At 37.6% G+C, this 19879-nt stretch overlaps 1 protein-coding gene across 2 annotated transcripts; it reads right to left on the reverse strand.

Annotated features, from left to right (window-relative positions):
• Nucleotides 1-167: 167 nt before the first annotated feature.
• DHX36 (DEAH-box helicase 36) lies at nucleotides 168-19868 on the reverse strand. 2 transcript variants are annotated; one of them, XM_061371548.1, is made up of 25 exons: nucleotides 19628-19867; nucleotides 19272-19393; nucleotides 18265-18466; nucleotides 17550-17588; nucleotides 16138-16308; nucleotides 15287-15366; nucleotides 13928-14002; nucleotides 13616-13782; nucleotides 13051-13132; nucleotides 12378-12518; nucleotides 11088-11190; nucleotides 9430-9517; nucleotides 8569-8624; nucleotides 8402-8466; nucleotides 7739-7882; nucleotides 7215-7332; nucleotides 6446-6544; nucleotides 5256-5429; nucleotides 4864-4950; nucleotides 4261-4344; nucleotides 4066-4165; nucleotides 3889-3979; nucleotides 2751-2871; nucleotides 1964-2116; nucleotides 168-959 (listed from the first exon to the last, which is right to left on the reverse strand). In XM_061371548.1, the coding sequence occupies exons 1-25, from the start codon at nucleotides 19811-19813 to the stop codon at nucleotides 774-776; spliced, it is 2934 nt and encodes a 977-aa protein (XP_061227532.1). In that variant the 5' UTR covers nucleotides 19814-19867; the 3' UTR covers nucleotides 168-773. The 2 variants fall into 2 exon arrangements, with proteins under 2 accessions (XP_061227532.1, XP_061227533.1); XM_061371549.1 differs by lacking the exon at nucleotides 4864-4950 and having other exon boundaries at nucleotides 19628-19868.
• Nucleotides 19869-19879: the final 11 nt, after the last annotated feature.

Genomic DNA, 19879 nt, shown 5'->3' on the forward strand with positions numbered 1-19879 from the left:
AGACTCTACTATGGTACTATATAACCCATATACAGACTGGTTAAAAAAAAAAAAGAAAAATTAGAATGCAATGAAACCTTAAAGTGTATTCCACCATTACTTTTATCCAACCATGTTTTCTGTAACCTGAAATTTTAGTCAGCAGCAATGACAGATGGGCACAGAAAGCAAAGAAAGGTTAGTTTAATGTGATGAAAGGCAGAAGAGGAGAGTATATTGGAAGACTGTTTCCTCCCACAGCACAAACTTAACAAGTGTTTTCAAGTTCAGTTTAATTAAGCTATAATTGCCTTCTGTAGAAGTGTTGGTGAGAAGACTGCTGCACAGCTGGAATAACACAGTAAGTTAATTACCACCCTCAATTAAAAAGAAGAGCCTTTTGAGATGTTTCTCCCAGTAGCAAGAACAGTTTAAGAATTACTTAGCAGACTTTAGCAGGGTTTTTACAAATCTGTTACCTGATGTGTTAATAAAAAAAACCCCAAACAAAACGCTACAGCAGGACAAGAACCATACATCAACTGCCATTGCTAGCACTGCATTTCTCTTATTTAAAAAGCTACACTGAACACAGAATACCATGCATATACAGATATGACCGACTATTTTGAAATACCTGCTCTTCAGCACGAGGGAATTGCCAGCTTACCCTAGAAAAGTTTTTCTTCCAGCTAAATAAAGGTTATAAAAAATAAAATAAAAAAAAACAAACACAAAACAACAAAAAACCCAAAAAGGTGAGTGTTGCCTTTATCAATACAGATGAAAGTGTGTCAACTATAGTGTTCACTCTGGAATCGTGGAGCATAGTTTTTGGCACTTTCATTCTCCTGTGTTGTGATCAAGTCTATTATTGCTGTCAGTACTGCTGTATCCCTGGATTTAATATCATTCCAGTCCACAGGATGTGGGTTTTCTATTTTTTCTTGTAGAAGATCATCAAGCTCTTGTCGTAAATTCTGGAATTGAAGTATTCGTTGGAGTCAAGGAAAAAAACGGAAAAGAAAGAAAAGAGACAGGCCATTAGAGCTACACACAACAAACAACATCACTACACTAAGTTCAAAGCCCTTGGGCCCTTGTTCTTCTAATATTTACACCTGCTGCTCTCCCAGCAATTAATTTGAACATTGCTAGTTTCAGATCAAAAGCTACTTCTCAAAATGAGCAGTGCTTCCTTTTATGACAGATGACCACTTCTAGATGTGATGGCCTTTAACAGTCTATACATACATCCATCAGCCAACTATTTCAGGATTAAAAATATCTGGGTTAAAAAGAAACAAACATCAGATATGACTTGTAGTGTTAAACAGAGCTCTACTCAGCCCCTCCTTCCTGGAAGATTAACTGCTAGCTTAAGAGCCCATCCTCATATTTCCATATCTGTGGGGACATTTCATGCACTGATCAAGTCATCCTACAGCTTCTGCTAAGGAAAAGTATAGAGATTAAGCTCTTCAAATGTCTCACCAAGACATGTTTATAAATCCTATCATTCTACCCTATGACTCTCCTCTGAAGCTTCTACAGTTTTTCAGCATCCCCATGAATTTTTCAAGCAGAGGCTGCACCAGCTGAACATCACCACCATATTCCTGACACTTCAACAGGCACACAGCTTGTTAAGCTATTATACTGGAAACAAGCAAAACCAGAGCACCCACCTGCTCCGTAGGCCAAATATAAGGGGAACACATTGCTCTTTACTTTTTCCCAGTTTGCCATGTGATACAGACTGTTCAGAATACTGTTTTTACTACTGCATTTATCTACACACCTTCACTAGATCTTTTGTTTACTTTGTGTACTTGAACTGGTTAGTGGGAAACCATGATGTTTTCATTATCATCTCCCTACAGCAGTAACTCACTAGCTACTCAGGAATATCAAGCACAGAATTCTCTAAGAAGAATCAGTGTTACACCAAGTCTTCATCTACATTACTATTAAACATAGTCACCTTAACTAAGTGCGCTATTCTTTCTGGAGACTGGAAAACAATCCATTCATCCACAGCGATGGTATCCTGATCTTTATCCTTCTGAATGGATATGTCTCCTCCAAAGAACAACAAACAGTATGGAGAGACCTCTGTACAGTCATACAAGTAAATCTGCAAGGAGACAAAATTATTCAATCACCCTTCAAAGCATCTTAAGTGACAACAGAAACCCTTAACAAAACTAACAGAATTCCAGAAGATTGTTTTTCAGTCATTCACAAATTTGCAAAACATTTATGAAGCAACCCAGTGGGAAAAAAGGTACATGAAATCACATTGAACAGTAGCAGAACAGTGCCAAATACAGCCCTTCACACCAAGTGGTGAAATCAAACCAACTATTATATAAAAATTTAAAAAAAAAAAAAAACAGCATATTCACAAGTGTTACTCTAGATTGAAATGGAAAAAAAAAAAAAAAAAAACAACCACCCACAACAAAATCTAACAAAACTGCAAAACCAAAATTTCACCTGTTATTGCCAGAACCTTAAAAAAAAAAAAACCCAAAAACCAAACCCTCCAAAACCCAAACTAAAAGAACCCAAACATGAAGCCACAGAAGTTAGTTACTTGTGGAACAGTACCAGCAGTATCACAAAGCATGTAACCTGATGGCATATAAAAAGAATGACCCAAGAAAAGCAAGCTTCAAAACAAAGGTACTGTTCGCATCTCCTTTGAACCATGATCCACTCGTATTAAAGAGTTATGAAAATAAATTACAGAAATATAAACCACATACACTGCTAGTTCTCATCTTCAAATGGTATACAAGCCAGTTATAATGGAACTCTGTTTCTTCCACATTAACTGATTTAGGATGAATATTAACTGTTCCATCTGTCTTGGTGCAAACTTTCACCCTTAAAAGAAAAGAAAATTTTATTTTAGGATTGAAGTAAGATCATGGAAGTTCAGCCCAATCGGGTCTCAAGAAGATCTCTAATTCTCTCTAGGACACTAAACTCTAAAGATACAAGGACATTCAAAGAGCCTTTAACCCTTTTCCTAGATTACCACTGAATCTACAGTAAAATTTTCAGACATCTCTCTCTACATTTTAAGAAGCTTGAATTTTTTATCAAATCTACCCCCCTAAAACTCCCTGTCATTCTCTCAAGTAGAAAAAAACAAGTGCCATTGCTGTTCAAATGAAAGGCAGCGTTACTGAATTAGGGTGAGAGAGACAAAACGGTCAGTGTAACAAATCTCTTGCTTAATGCATCATAAAACCCTCCTGGGCAGCAGGCATACAAGCAGCTCCATCATGCGGCAAAGACACAGCAACACAGTAGCTTGCATCAGGTTTCCGAACTTACTGCATCCTTTAGGAGGCTCCAGCACGATTAGAGTTATCAACTGACCAGCAGCAGCAGCAGGTATAAACAGGTGTAAATTACGCTATAGTGTAATTTCGACTACCTGGCTCTTACTCCTTTCACAGAAATAAACACTTACAAGAGTACCATTACTGTGAGTAACGGTTAATAAGAATAAATAGTCTGATAATATAAGAAGCGACAAATCACCAGACCAGAATTTCTGGGCTCAATCTTGCCAAACAGTAAGAAAGCACTGTGTTTCAACCACTGCTTGTTGATGGTCCAACTCCTTTAGCAGCTGATACATTGTAACACTAACCATGGCACAATAAGGTCACACAAATCATTTCAGGCTAGCAGGTATCCAAATGTTAAACAAAGTAAAGATCAACAATCCCAAGCCCTCATCTGCCCTTCCCAAAGGAAGTAACCCACAACCATGACTTGAGCTATAAAAGGTTATTCATTCCTGCAATCAAGGCCTTTGCTTCACCTTGCCAAACTACCCAATATGTAGAAAATGCCTTGAATACAACCAGTATTAAGCCAAGCCCTTACATTTTTCTCTTTTTGCTGAAGCTTGGCCGGATCTTCGCAACTTTCGGATATAAACCAGCACAGATGACCGCTTTGAGCAACTTCTCATTATCTGTAGAAGACAGCAAAGTAAACGAAGCGGTTCCTCACACTAAGATTTCAGCTATCAGAAAACTTCCAATTCCTTCCACTATTTACCTGAGTTGGTATTAGATTTGGGATCCTTGGGGTCTCTGCTATTCACAAATCCAGCTGCAAGGAGATGCTCAGCAAACTGCCCTTTCATGTTATGCAGCATCTAGGAAACAAAAGTAGTTCCAAAATGATGCTGTGCCAAAAGGCCTCCCATTTTCCCCACAGACATGATCCTCCTCTAAACTGTTAGGATCTTACCTGAAGTGTATTTGAAGACAGGAAATATTCCCAGCAATAGTCTTTCTCAGTTCTGAAGCCACGACGCCGAGTTTCTTCCCAGCCCTAAAAATTAAAACCATAGTTCAAAGGCATTTGTAACTGAACACATAAACCCCTAAAACAACTAAGGACAATGAAAACATGGAGGTCAACAACCAATACAGATACTTTTTTCTCTATAAGAGAGGAAGTAAATCCTTTGATCCCTTTATGTATCTGCAGAACAGAGCAGAAATACACAAATTTACAACATTCTGAATCAAAAACTTTCCTTTTCAACGTGAGAAGTGAAATCTAGCTAAGTTAGACAGAATTTCAGATTCAGGTTCTTACAGAAACCAAAAGAACAAGAATTCAGCAAGGTAACTATAACATTGTTTTCTCTGTCACTTTCACAGACATCACAAGAAATTTGGTGACTGAGCCTGAAGATAAGATGCCTTCACACTATACAACAGAGTAAATACTGAATATATATATACAGAATACAACAGAACACATACTGATCAGTTTCTTTCTTAGAATAAACTGTATCCCTCAAATTATAATTCTAGAAGGAAAACAACATTAAAACATGCCTACCGTGAAAGCATTCACCACAGTTAGATGATCGCTTTTAGTGTTCTTTGACAGTTCCTTTCTCCTTGCATCTGCTACTTTCTCTTTGCCCTAAGAATAATTAGAACCTATAAGGTATTCATGACACAACAGTTCTGTTTTCCTAATTATTATATATACACAGCAATATTTTGTATGCAACATGAAATGTAATAAAATTTAATGAAAAGTAAAGCTCCTCATAATATTCTGCGGACAAGACCTCATAGTACATGAAGGCAAACTTTCACTAATAAAAATGTAATTAAAATCAAAATAAGATTAAAGTGCTTTTAAATTATAGCATCTCAGTAGGTCCCAATAGCCTTCTGAGATTCTTAAAATCTGACATGTAATTCTCCTCCTAGAAACTTTACCAGAGGGATGACAAAAGGGTCTTTAAAGCTGAGGCTGGCTGCAATCGTAAGAACTGGATCCAAGCAGCAGAATAAAGCTCCAAAGAGGATCATTTTTCCAATATGTGGTTCAACTGGTAATCGTGCTAAATGGACTCCTAGTGGAGTCAGTTCCTCTTGTCTGTCCAAAGCATTCTGTCAGAAGGAGGAGAAAGGAAAAAAAAAACCACAACAACAAAAACAGGGTGGGGGGGGGGGGAAAGAGTAAACACAGTATTAGAAATGGAGAGGATTTCCTTGAAATAGCTACCAGACTATCTAGAGAACAACAAGAAAATCTAACAGCAGAAGAACGTAGCTGGCTGCCAATGAGGTATGGTAGGAAAGTGATCAAGAAAGTTATGAAGAAATTAAAATGCTTAACTAGAGCCAAGAAAATGGCAAGCAGCTTTGTGCTGGTTGTGGGGTTTACAGGGCTCAGTGCCTTTCTGGACAAAAGTATGAAGAATTATTAACATATGAGTGTCTTCCTACTCTCCTGATCAAGCTTTCTTTTAGAATTGTACCTTACCCTTACCTTCCCTTTGCATTTACTTTACCCTTCACTACTGCACAGCATTGTCAGAGAACACCAAATGTATGGCTGAATTTTAATTTTACCTACACATCCATAGAATCACACCATCAGTGTAAGATACTGCTCTTCACCTGAATCAGAAGTTTCAATTTATTGCTACAACCAATTTGTACAACTAATACCAGTGGTACAAACACATCATTAATCTCTCCTTCCCCAGCATCCAAAGGGGCAATGACATACAAGATCTGTCTCTTATAAGGCTTTAGTTGCCCACAGAAAAAGTATCTCAAGCTCTTCACTAATCTAACTGGGATAGGAAGGCTTGGTGGATGCACCCATGAACAGGGTGACACAGAAGTTGTGAGTTTAGTAAGTATCTGTAGGGAACTTCAATGCAAGGTGCATGTATGTTATGAATAATTTACAAAGGAACTACTCTATGCAGTCATAAACATCATTTATGATGCAGAATTATTTCCTCTCTTCAATGAAGATATATAAAAGTCTACAACAATACAGTATGGGACTGCAATGTCCAGACCTGTAGAATCAGAACTGTCCAATAACAAACAATACAGTAAGATGGTTATAAACATGTACCTCCTTGCACGTAAATTAAGTAACACTTTACCAGCTCCATTAGATGATTTATGGCCAACATTACAGCATCACGAGATGGTGGATCCATTAGTTTGCTCAGAAAATAAGCAATTCCACCAAGCTTTAGAATCTGAAGGAAAAAAAACCCAAAACAAACAACAAAACAACACTCAACCAAAAACCTACAGCAATTGGAGAAAGACAGCTACCCACACTTAGTAAGCAATGACCACACTGATTTTAAGTGTGAATAACTCAAAAGGTTCCATTTGAATTTCACCAATTAAGAACTAAGGAGTAAAATACAATTAATGATGACATTTGAAGCATAAGGACCTATTTTTCATTCAGTATGCACAGACATGGTATTCCATAGGCATGCATATGGAATTCCATACAAACTGCCTAAAAAGGGAAACTCGTGTCAGTCCTAAAACTACTTTTTTGGCAAATTTCTCTTAAGACATCATCACATTCCTTGACTCACTGGCATTCCCACTGAAGCTCTTCTGACTGAATGGTATCTGGGGGAGAGGAAGGGAAGCACAGCCCAAGTTTTTGCTAAAAGACTTCAGCTTTTATTTATACTAGACAATCCCATTTTTCCTGGGCTTGATGCCTCCAGATACAAGTATGCCTTCTGCAGAAGTTGCTACAATTACTAGCTTAATGTCTGTTACTTCTGGAGTAACAGAATTTCAACTTGAAGACAACCCTAGGCTCACAGTTGTATTCTCTCTCAACCTATTATTCTAATGGAAAAGTAGATAACTAATAGATTTGAAGATTCATATGTTTACCTTGATTTGTAAACAGAGTTCTTCCAAAGGCGTCCTCAAGATCTCTGGTAACTGATAATCATCTAGAAGGCTAGCCCGGAGTCCATTGTACAGATGATAACAGTGGCCTGGCTGAACTCTGCAATTATTTAAATAAATAACTGTATGAGGGTTTTTTTCTATGACACTATTACATTATGTTTATGAACAGCTTTCCAAAACAACTCAAGGAAATGAAACAGAGGTGTATTCAACTGTAAAAAACATTTCAGCCTTCTGAAACAAAGGCCCATCAACAGCAAACAGGCCGTGCAGAACACAGTGGAAAAAAAAGCAGGACTTCTCCAAGAATGAAGCACCGAACAGCACAAGTGAAATCAGTTCCCTAGACAAGAAACCATTCTTTCCCTAAGAACAACATGGAGTTGTGCTAGAATCTGCTGCTGAACATGGGAATAACAAAGCCATATCTTCAGTCCACATGTGCTCCAAGACTAAAGAAATTCAGCCCCACAAAACTTACTAACTACCCACATTATTCTTACCTTCCTGCTCGACCTTTCCTCTGCTTGCCATTAGCTTTACTAACCCACTCTGCTGCCATTGTGCTAATGTTATTCTGTGTGTCGAAGTGAGTTTCCTTTATTTTTCCACCATCTATAACAAACACGACGTCATCTATTGTAATGCTGTTTAAGAAAAAAGAGGAAAAAAAATGCAGCTCTTCATCTTTGCAAGCTTGATGTAGGATTTAAAAGGGGGTTTTAGCCTTTCTTTATCCCCTCCCAAACTGTGAGCCAAGAATTACAAAAATTTGTTTGGAATTTCATTCAGAATTAGGTTTCTAAGCAGCAGTTCAATAGCTACATTTATTCTCCTAGGTCTAGCAAAAGTCACTATGTGGGGTTATGAAGTCTATAGGGAGAACAGGCAGCTCACATTTATCATGTGCAACAAAGACAAGTCATTATAGTAAAATCTATGTTTTAATTGTTTAAAATAATTAAAGCAATTAAATTGTTTATAACGATTAAAGGCAATCTCCCATTTAATCTATAAACCTTTCTAAAGGTAATGGGTTATAAATGAGTGGTACAAAACCAAAAACATATGTTTTGAAACATTAACAAGTTAATATTTTAAATTATGACTTCCATTTATTTTGTGAAGTGTAGAGCTGGTTTGGGTCTGTATAGCTAGCTATTTACCTAGTCTCTGCAATGTTGGTAGCAATCACGATTTTCCTTACTCCTGGTGGGGTCTTCTTAAAAACCTGTAATTATCCATGACCCATTTACATGTTTGCCAAAACCAAACATACGCTTAAGTAATGTTTTTTGTAGTTGTAAAGTAGAACAATATAAGAAAGCCATACCTGAGTCTGGTTAACAGTAGGCATCAATGAATGTAAAGGTATGATAACAAACCTATCTGAAAATTAAAAATCAGTAGAAGACACAGTATAAGCACAGAAACTGTAGTTTTACAGGAAAGTCAAACTATGCAAAATAGAGAAAATAAGCTGTAAGCTGTAAGGATTTTTTTATTACACTATGATGACAAGTTTAAGAAAGCATATGAAATTATGTACAGTAATTAATATTTCATATTTAAAGACTCAAAAAACATTTAAAAATTGATGAAGTTTATTAAACTGTCACTGCTTCACCTTTCATCAGATTCAATTCCTTATCTGTGGAATGTATACAACATGAAGTGCACAACAATTACCTGAATAGTCAAGAGCATAGTTTGAGAAGTCAGGTGGAATTATGAGTTATGTAAACAAAGCAAATTACTGTGCATCAGATTTTTAGTGTCTTACTATAAAAGCTTCTAGGGATAAACAGAATTTAAAAGAACTGCTGGCAAAACAGTAAACAGAAGCTGCTGAAGAATCAAGAAAAGAGGAAATGAACACAGAACAAAGAGAGAGTTTAGTTTGGAAGTTACCGCAGCTACAAGAAAGGACAACAGAAAAAGACGCAGATCTGAGATTCTTTCTCAGACTGTTCACACCTACACTGAGGAAAATGAGCTATCATTAGCAGATGAAAGACACCATATAAACGCAAAAAAGCTGAACACACTGCAATCATTTTAACAGGAGAAAGGAGGAAGAAAAAAAAAAAAACAACCCCACCAAACCCAGTGCAATCCCAGCAATCACGTGCAAAACTTACTAGTTTGCCCCTAACACCAGTGCTAGAATTCCAGTGTAAAACTTTGGGTTTACCTGATTTAAACATGACTTGTGACATCAAGAGATCATGCAACGTGCTAATGTTGTCCCAGCCTGGAAGAAACACTAGAATTGCACCATCCTATATATAAAAGGGAAGGGAAAAGAGGTCAGAATAAACTGCAAAGAACAAGCTACTTGCACACCAATACAGAAATATTGGTTATGTAATACTTGAAACCTTGCTAAATGGAATTTGGAACAAAGTTTATATATTTGTTTCCTCTAAGAGCTAAGAGTTACATATTTATCTGAATGTAGTAAAATATTTGATTTTAAACATGTTTCCCCTGCACTGCTTTTAAACACAGCCAAGTCAACTGTAAAAGACTTCTAGCTGCAAATAAAACAGATATACAGGTTTTATCCTTTTCAACACAAGAACAACAAAATACAAAACAGCAACGACTCCTTATTACTCACACTTTAATTGAGCTATCATCTGCAATACTAAATTGTTTGATACTTTTAACAATAAAAATTCTCATTAAGGAATCAGACATAGCATCAGCTCTCCCACAAATGTTTTCCAGCTCAGAAACAAACATGCTAACTTCAAGTTATGAGAAGCTACATTACACCTATGATAACAGATGCTAGTCTTACTTTATGTTTGCCACTTCTTCGGGCATAGGAACTTTCTCACATTAATAGTCTGGTAATATTATTACTAAATAACAAGGTAAGGCACATTTAGAGATAATTATTAATGCAGCTGTACTAACTACTAATCTTGACAAGCTGGAAGCTGGAAGATTCTCCTAGTTAGTTTGGTAAATGTGATTAGACTTTAGCTAGGTTGTACAAAAATTCATTCTTCGCAGCATCCAAGTTGTATTTAGATACAACTTCAGGAAGAACTATTGAAGCCAACCACACAGTGTAGATAAGGGGCAGTGAACAGCTTCTTAAGTATCACTCTTGCCCCCTCACCCCATTGCTGCAGAATTAAGAACAGGGATACACTTGTACACTAAAGAGGTCTTCAGTTTTCTACACCTGTTTCACATAATCTTTTACTACAAAGAATACTACCTTTAACAAACACAGACACAGTCACAGAATGAACTAGAAGTTAAAATTTAATTTGTAATTATACTATTTTCCATCAAATAACTAAAGTGTGCAATTAATTTGAAGGCTTCTTTAAAAACTTAGCCAAAAGAAAAAAATCCAGCAATCTGAATCAAAATGGCGCTCAAACCTTCAGATATCTCTCCCACTTTATCTACTAAACAACCTCTCATAGACATTGTCATTGAAAGAATTCAGGCTCTTTTATTCCCCTTGCTCAGAAGAGACCATAAATGAGTAAATCAAATGTAGTTCTAAGTTTTCCAAGTTTCTTCTGTACATACTTCTCATTAACACCCACAACCCCCACTCAAGGAAATGCTTAGACATGTGTTCCCCTTTAAACACAGATTCTATCCCATCGTTTCAATAAACTCTGCAACTAACCACATTCTTAACTCAGGGCTTACAGCAATTAGATACTTATAGCTGTTAGATTACTTCTCAGAAGAGCAAAATAATAAATTATTCTTTCTATCTGCATGAGAAGCCAAACTATCAGCTCTGACATTCCCAACAGCCACTAACCACAATTCAGTCACATCATCAGAATGGGAAGACAGGAGACAGAAGTGTACCTCTTCTTCCAAAACAATGTGCCTGATAAGTGCTGCTATAAGGTCAAGGTCAACCTTGTCATCATCCATCATTTCCAAGGCATCTATAGTACTTGCTGAATACCTGCAGGCATGAAAAGCACACACAATGGTACCTCAGTAACACACACAGCCATGCACCGTTATATGGCTCTGAAACCACACATCTATGCAATCCACTACCAATCAATTTATTTCGTCTGTTCAATTACTGTACCTCCAATGTGCTCTTAAGATTTAGTTTAGTGCAATTATCATCAGTTTGGAATACCAACTTTTAAGAATTACCATGTTATGGCCAAACAGCATCTAAAGCATTTACACAATCTCTTTTTCCCCACAGATTAACAATGTCCTAACTAATCTGAGTTTACCTCTTTATCTCTCTAACTCACAGTGAGTACAGGAAGCATCTAATCTGTTCAGCTCCAATTCATGAAAGTTAACAGTGTCAAAAGAATTACTAATTGGTTCAAAAGACATAGTGGGAAAGGGAAGGAACACAAATGGAATGAACAGAGTATGGGACAGGCCAGAGGAAGATACACCACTGAGGAGTTTTCCCTTAGGAAAGGGAGATAAAGCTGAGCCACCTGTATTCATTATTGTTGCAAGCTAGATATACAGACAGTTCCAAATGCAGAGGGTAAGACAGGAATAAAAAAGGGAGATGTTGTTCCTGAAGAATCAGTCAATTAATCAACTTATCCAGATCACCAAAGTAGTCAAATGCTGTGTTTCAAGTGCTCAAGAGGCAAAATTATTTAGGTTGGTTTTAAATCACCCTAGAGGAGTACTTAAATATTCTGAGGAAAAGGGGTTTTAATTTTGGTTTTGGTATTGTTTGTGGGGAGTGTTTTATAAACCAGCATACTTTTTATTATGTTGATTACGGGACTAAAATATTATGAGAACTCTCTCAAAAACTAAAGAAGGGAATTATTCTTTAGATGAGAACTAATGACCAAAGCTGAAGAAGCCTAATGTTATGGTGAAGACTGTAATGGGCAACACCAACACCAAGCAACTCCACAGCTGCAAGCCTTCTTACAATTTGCACAAGCAGAGGAAGCTAATTCTCTGTGATAACTTGAAAGCACTTCAGCAGTTGCCAGCCTGTACTGTACTGGAAATTCCATCATTACTGTTTTCCACTGTAGCAACTATCCCATCATTAATAAAAGCACTGTAATAGAATATAGCACTTATTTCTGTTTCTCAGTTCAGAAGTGTCTAAAAAGTTAATGCTAAAGAGTAACTCTCGAGAACAACCTGCCCCGCAGCTGCCTTAAGTAGCCTGGCCATCGTTCCCTGTAGATTTCCTCTTTTTCTTCTTTTTCTGGCCGGCTTACATGTCCTTGCATGAAGCCCTTCTTCCACCGTGGCCGACGGTCTGTGTTTTCTGGAGTATACCTTTACATTTAAATAACACATGTAAGTCAACTTTGAAACTATAGCACTTTAAAACCATCTGCATAGTAGTTTTCCAAACTATGGACAATATGCTGCACTTTGGTTATACCATGTAAATAAGATTACGCTTCTTTTCTGAAAGAAATCTTATCTATAAAGCCAGATACCAACTCCAGTAAGTGTGAGAATATGCAGAAAAAGTCTAAGCAAACGGAAAGACTAGCCTGATTTAGTAGCCCGAAAATTCACCACACTGAAACATAAACAAGTTTTTTTTTCCCCACCTCAAGCCAGAAATTCACCACACTGAAAGGCAGACAAGTTTTTTTTTTCCCCTCCTCAAGTCAGCATTTCCAGATAGCTCTATGCCATTTTCTATTATCCTAAAATTAAACTTCCCTTGAAAGGTTCTTTGTTGAAAAACATAGCTAATTCTTGCACAGGTTATTTATACCAAGGTAAATTCTGAGAAGACATAAAAAGCAAAAAAACCCAAAATACTATGCAATGGTTTTTCACATAATACGCTTACCTCAACTTCTCAATTACGTCTTCGAGAAGATACTCCACCACAGGGAAGGTGAACCCAGGTATGTGAATCATTGGACAACCATCTGTTGAGGAAGGCATAACCCTTTTAAAATGGCAAAAAAATACTGTACTAAGAGACAATAATTTTCACTATTTTTGCAATATAGTTCCAAGTCTACAGGGTTTTTCCATTTATTTTGAAATTCTCACAGAAGACACCAAATTCAATACCAAATAGAGTGGCTAATATAAAAAGCACGGGTAACTGAATAAAAAACACTGGTAACAAGTAGTACATTGTTTGCCAGCATGTTCACCGTGCTTCAGTCTGGTTGCCCTTTTGGCTTAAACCACAACCTCTTTCCACCATACAAATACAGAAGCAGTATATGCTCCTGATGAGGTAACACTGAAGGGAATAAGCATCTCTGGCAGCTGGCAACTATTTGTAAAATTGAAGTCATTACCTCACTTGCTAAAAATCAATCCTAAAACCTGAGAACTGCATTATACTGTAGAAGCCTAAATTACTTAAGAGGAATATTTATAGGAAGCACTTCACCTACCAAAATACTCTGAAAACTTCTCTGCATTTAGAGTAGCACTCATGAGTATTACTTTCAGATCCGAACGAATATTCAAAAGATCTTTAATAATGCTCATTAAAACATCTGACTGAAGGTTTCTTTCATGAATTTCATCAAGGACTACATGACTAATGCTGGACAAATTCCTAAAAGAGAAGAGCAGAAAGTAAAGCATCTTTTTTCTTAGCAAAATTAAAAAAAACCAAAAACCAACCGAGACTGTTAGAAACAGCTCAGTAGTAAAGTAGTTTCATAACTGTATTAAGTTTCTTACTGAACAGGAAAACTTACTTATCTGACTGGAGCCATTGTAGGACAATTCCTGTAGTACAGTACAGTATTGAACCTTGTTTCCTTGGTAACCGACTGAAAGAGACATTTAGAATTCCTCAATTCTCTTCTGTATTTTACGTAGTGCCTTACAAGCTTAAAATCAAAATGCAGATAATCATTACAGACATTATGGAGTATGCTTCATTCTCTAACTTGCTCACCTAGAGTTCAGCTGGAGGAACAAACGAATGAGGCCACAGTCGCAGCACTTTTCCTGATAGGTTATGAACTGCTTGTCATCTGACAGAAGCCCTAACTTTCCAGAGTTTTTCATCACTTACTTACACATGGATCTGCTGACCCCAAATTCTCATAGCTATCTAAGCTCAGCACAGATGATAAAATATGCAGCAGTATAACATTATTGATTAAATTATAAGAAGAAACATATAAATGAGATTCTATACATTCAAACAGGACAAGGGGGAATAGCTTTGAACTCACAGAGGAGAGATTTAGGTTAGATATACGGAAGCTCTTCACTGCAAAGGTGTTGAGACATTGGAAGAGGTTGTCCAGAGAAGCTGTGGCTGCCCCATCCCTGGCAGTGTTCAAGACCAGGTTGGATGGGGCTCTGAGCAACTCGGTGTAGCGTGAGATGGCCCTGCCCATGGCAGGAGGCTAAACTAGATGAGCTTTAAGATATTTTCCAACACAAACCATTCTATGATTCTACAATTGTATTAAATTAGAACGCTTAAAGTACTAAGCTGTCATGTCTCACCAACAGTTTTGTTGCAATTATAACTGAGATTACATTAGTTGCTGGCAACATTTATATGGTTTTTGGTTTTTGTTTTTAATAGACTACTCCAAATGCAAAAGCTTTTTCTCTATGGCACTAGGTCTACAAACTCTTGTCAATCCACCTAACTTTATTATCTGATCCCAGTGGGATTACTCAATAGGTAACAATAGGTAGCAAATACTTAAGTTTTCCACAGACATATGTCTTGTAGCATTCTCTCTTTTACCATTTCTGTTTTCCCTTGAAATTCATGGATTAGGAACATCAGTTTTATCTCTGTCTACAGCAAGACCTTTTAAAAGAGCTGAAAAAGGGCTTGGACAAAGTACGATTTGGTGCTAGCTATTGTTACATGCTGCATAAAATACAACAATTGCACACAAGCTTTGTGCTATATTTCTAAAACCTTATTCTCTACACCAGCTAGCCACAGGAATTCTTTTTGGGAAGATACCAGAATGTCATCTTAATGTTATCTACATTAAGAACTACTTTTCAAATTTTCTTCCTCGAGTAACAGATAGCACTTTACATGAATGCACAAAAACTGCCAGGGGAGCCTCTCTTACCTCTGTAGACGAATTTGGTATCCTGTACTCTTGCCACTACCACATGCTTCTGCCCTTTCGGCAGCCACCCTCTCAGCCACCTTAGAAAAATAAATAAAACCAAAACAGTGCATTAAATAAATTCTGTAACCTCACAAGGCTGATCTATGATGTAGCTACTCAGCAGCAAGGAATACCTAGAATCAAGATGTTACACAAACCACAAAGAAACACCCTGAAAATCACTTTCGGCCCTCCACTGAGAACAGTCTTTCCTGTCAGCAATACAAGAACAAGGGTGTGACCCAGGAGTTATTTTAAAGGAACAAAACCACATAGGCATTAGTAGTACTCTCACCCTTTCAGATGGGTGAGCTTTCCTTATAGGAAGTAAGGTTCTATAATCATTTGACATCTAACTATCAAGAATCACTGTGAACTTAAGACAAATTCTTTATTTAATATACCACTAAACCATCTGGAAACATTACTGTTTACCTTCATTCACTTCTGCACTGCCCAAATCCATTAAAATCACAGATAAAAGCTATGATTAAATTCACGGACAAGTGTGGCTTGCAGTGCCAGTACTCTTTTAGCAACCAAAACTTACAAATATCAAAGTAGTGTATATTAACAAAATTTTTATTTGCAACAGAATCTAAGACAACTGAAAATAAACAAAAAGACACCTTCACTGTCCGCTACAGGCTGAATGCTTTAAACTTAGCATGAGTACATGTGAGGGTAGAGACATCGTTCATTCATTCATTCAATGATGGCAAGGAAGGCTGTAATATTTACTCAGATTTAATGGGGGGAAGGAAAAGGGAATCACAAAAAGTATCTCAGTTTGTCAAAGCAGCACTTACCGAGATGGCGCTGATCCTCCTAGGCTGAGTACAAACAATCCTGCATGTAGACCCTTTCCCTCGCTCAATGTAATCATCTAGGATGAATTGTGTCACTTGGGTTGTCTTTCCACAACCAGTTTCACCACTGATCACAGTTACTCTATTATTGTTTATAAGGTTTACAAGTTCCTGTTTCCAAACAAAGAGAAAACAATAAATGCTATATTGTCTGAAACAGATTTTAGAAGGATTTTGACAATTCTCTGTTACTGTGCAGTAAACTTAGAAGAAAGTGTCACAGCACCTAAAAGAAACGATACCTGTTTCTTGTAATATTAAAAAAAAATTAAGTTTAAATAAAAAAAAAATTAAGTTTAAATCACACAGAAGTAAATTCTGCACATCTGCACTTCACGTGCGTGAGATTTAAACTGTATCTAACCTGAATACTAGTTTAAACTACTCAAGATCCTGTGCAAAAACAACATAACTAAAATGAAAGCCTGAAATAAGTTTTTAAAATCTTCTCCCTCTTACTTGCTGTGTGCTTGTCTTTGGTGACCGAAAAAAGCGTTCTCCCTCTCGGACTCCAAGACTGCACTAACTAAAGATTTTCAGCACAGTATTTTAATATTTCTTATACCAACAGGAACAGATTTCTTTACACTCCCGTCTCTACCCATAATCCAAAGGGTTGTAAAGGGAAATATAACTATTTTAAAAAACGAACACTAACAGGAAGGACAACATGATTACAAACACATTGACTTCAGAAAGAAAGCTCACTAGTTGTTCACTGAGTGTGCAAAAAAAGACATAACAAAATACCCGATTTCTATTTCATATAGGCAACATCAAATGAAGAATAAACATCAATTAATAATAACCCATACGATCAGTTATGTTATACTTTGACTTTGTAAAAGCCAGCAGTACAGCAACTAATTCTGTGAGTAAAAGAGGTTTAATCAGCATTTCGTTCAATCCTAACTTGGGCAAATATTAAACAAGAGGCCACAATTTTACATACGTAAGAAAAAGAAAGCATGACAATTTACATAGTTGTTAATTAATCTATCCAAAATCCAAGCAACCAGGAACATTCTAGAAGTTTAGCTGGCAGAGAAAGTCCACCTACACTTAAAAAAGTGTACATAAATGTATTAATTCAATACCATTTCCACAACTAATGCTGCCCCTCTCATAAATCCTTATCTAGCCCCAGAGTAACTTCATACATATCCTGAAGCAGTGAACCAGAGCTACTTTCAGGGAAGAAGTCAAACTCAAGAATCAGAACTTAGGAAGCTTCATCACCTTTATAAAAGGCAACAGAAGTTTCCTGTTAGTCCCAATTACACAACAGTTTTTTCCTTTTTTACAATAGAGCCACAGAAACATGTATTCTTTCAACTTAAATACACATTTACCTGTCTCATCCCATATGAAGGGAGCTTCTCTCGGAATCTCTGAGGAAAAAGAAAACATTACATATCTTTAAACACCTCTTCAAGACTGAAGTAATACAAGCAATTTCATCTATGATCTGGGCTAAACTGTAAAATAACATGACAAATTGTTCAATTAAGACTTATATAAATTGAAGCCCACTAGAAAACATGTTCAATTCTGAGCATGTTTCAGTTTGATTAATTGAGCAAACTTACTCAAAACCAAGAGCTCAGTATATGAAGGGTGCACAAATACAGTTGCAAGATTAGGGCTCTGGATCAACAGAAGGACCATCTGCTCACAAAAAGACTGTTTCATTTAACAGCTTTATATATGGCTACTAGACCAATATAAACTATGTTTTTGAGAGGCAATTCCTTCAGAGCCCATTTTGGTGCTTTCAGTTTTAAACATAAATGCAGGGATGCAATCTGTTTAAAACAAACAGAAAATCCCACCTAACTAAACAATCAGCAATCTTAAAATTTTAGCTTTTATGCAAGCAGAAGTCTGTTTTATAATAAATTACTGTGCTATTGACAGGTAGCATTTTGTAAATTCTGGAGCAAATGTAACATCATGACAACTTCCTAGTAAATAAATTGCAGAAACTTATGTTTTCAGGCTAATTTAATTTAAAAAATATATTAAAAAGCCAATTAAGAGCTTTCTATTTAACACATGGAGAAGTACCTGCATTTCAATATATCTAGGATCAGATTTCTTCTTTCTTAAGTCTTCTTTAAGTTGCTCATCTAAATTAGTATCCTGCTCATTTTTTCCAAAGAGATATTCCACATCCTGATCAAGAGATGTTTTTTCCAAGACCGGTCTCTGTCTTACAGGAGCTTTTTCAGCCTCTGCTTTTACTTTAGGAGGCTGTTCTGGAGTAGGTCTGAAACAAGTGCAGAGAATACAGATTTCTAAGATTATCCAAGATATGCCAGGCCACTGTGAAAAGTGCACTGAACCATCCAAACCAAAACCTTAAATCTGGATTTGAGACAGTACACTCAGGAGTCACTTGACCACCAGCCAATGAGAGTATGGTGTATACTACAAAAACAATTAAAGTCTGAAAATCACCAGCCATCAAAAATTTGACATCTGGATCTAGAATTGTAACATGTTCTTTGTACCTAGCAGAGCAACAAAACATTGCAGAGAACCACTGCCCTGTAACCAGATCATTTGCAAAACAGAGACCCAAACTCCCCGGTTCACTGGACTCACGAGTAAAACTCCTGACTGCCCACTTCATTGCTATTATTTAAAGTCCTCTATGTGACAAGAACAGATGCCATTTCAGAGAGTCTCTGAAAACTCCCCAAGATTATTTATTTTCCAAAAACTGAAAAATGAAGTCAAATGCCACTGCTGGAAGAGTCATTCCAGAGGCCAGCAGAACTTAAAATTTCCATATATCTACTACAGTAGGCCTGGAGATCAATTACAGGCTTTTACAATTTTAAAGAGAAATTAACACCCCAAAGTCAGCAACAACCTGGAATGGTTGCTGTTTACAAGCAATGATTACAACCAGCTGTTTCAGTATGGCAGTATATATGGAAAAGACTGAGTGTTCGTTAACCTATCTCACTAACTACATGTAAATAACTTCTAACGTATCTTCCTGTCAGTTTGTGCAAAGCTTGTTCAAGTCAAAGTAAATAAAAGCATTAGTAACTGTTTCTCTTTACCCTTCTTCATCCCCAGACCACCAGGACATGGCTTCTTGCTCTTTTTCATTTTTAGTTTGGACAGTGCTCAAGAGCTGCACAATTCGCTCTTCTCTGCGTTCATCCATACGCACGACGGCTCTCTGAAAGAAAAGCAGAACTCCCATCATCACGTACCTGACACATGAATAAGCACACTCACTTCTAACACGGAGGCCCGGCGCAGCCGCCGCGCTCTCCCCATTAAGGGCTCCGTTGAGTTGGCTCCCTCCCGGCCGGGCTGCCGCAGCCCCCCTCCCGCGCTGTGTGAGCTGAACGAGGCGCACCAGCACCGGGAGCACAAGCGGTACCTCTGCCCCAAGGGGGCCGCCCCTCACCTGCTGACGGTCCGTCTCCTTGCTCTTCTGACCCTGCTTCCGCGCGTACCACAGCCCGATTTCACGGCCCTTGAGGTGGCTCGGGTGGCGGCCGCGACCCCCGCCGCGGCCTCCGTGTCCCCCCGCGGCGGAGGAAGGCCCGCCATCGCCGCCGCGGCCCCAGTCCCGGCGGTGCTCGTAGCTCATGGCCGCCCTACAACCGGCTCCAGCGTCACGCCCGCCGCCAGCTCTTACTGCCTCACTTCCGCTCGC

This window comes from Neopsephotus bourkii, unplaced genomic scaffold (genome assembly GCF_033783945.1).
Source record: "Neopsephotus bourkii isolate Nb327-2 ecotype Australia unplaced genomic scaffold, CSIRO-AGI_Nbou_v1 NB_1574, whole genome shotgun sequence".
In the NCBI taxonomy this organism is placed as follows: Eukaryota; Metazoa; Chordata; class Aves; order Psittaciformes; family Psittacidae; genus Neopsephotus; species Neopsephotus bourkii.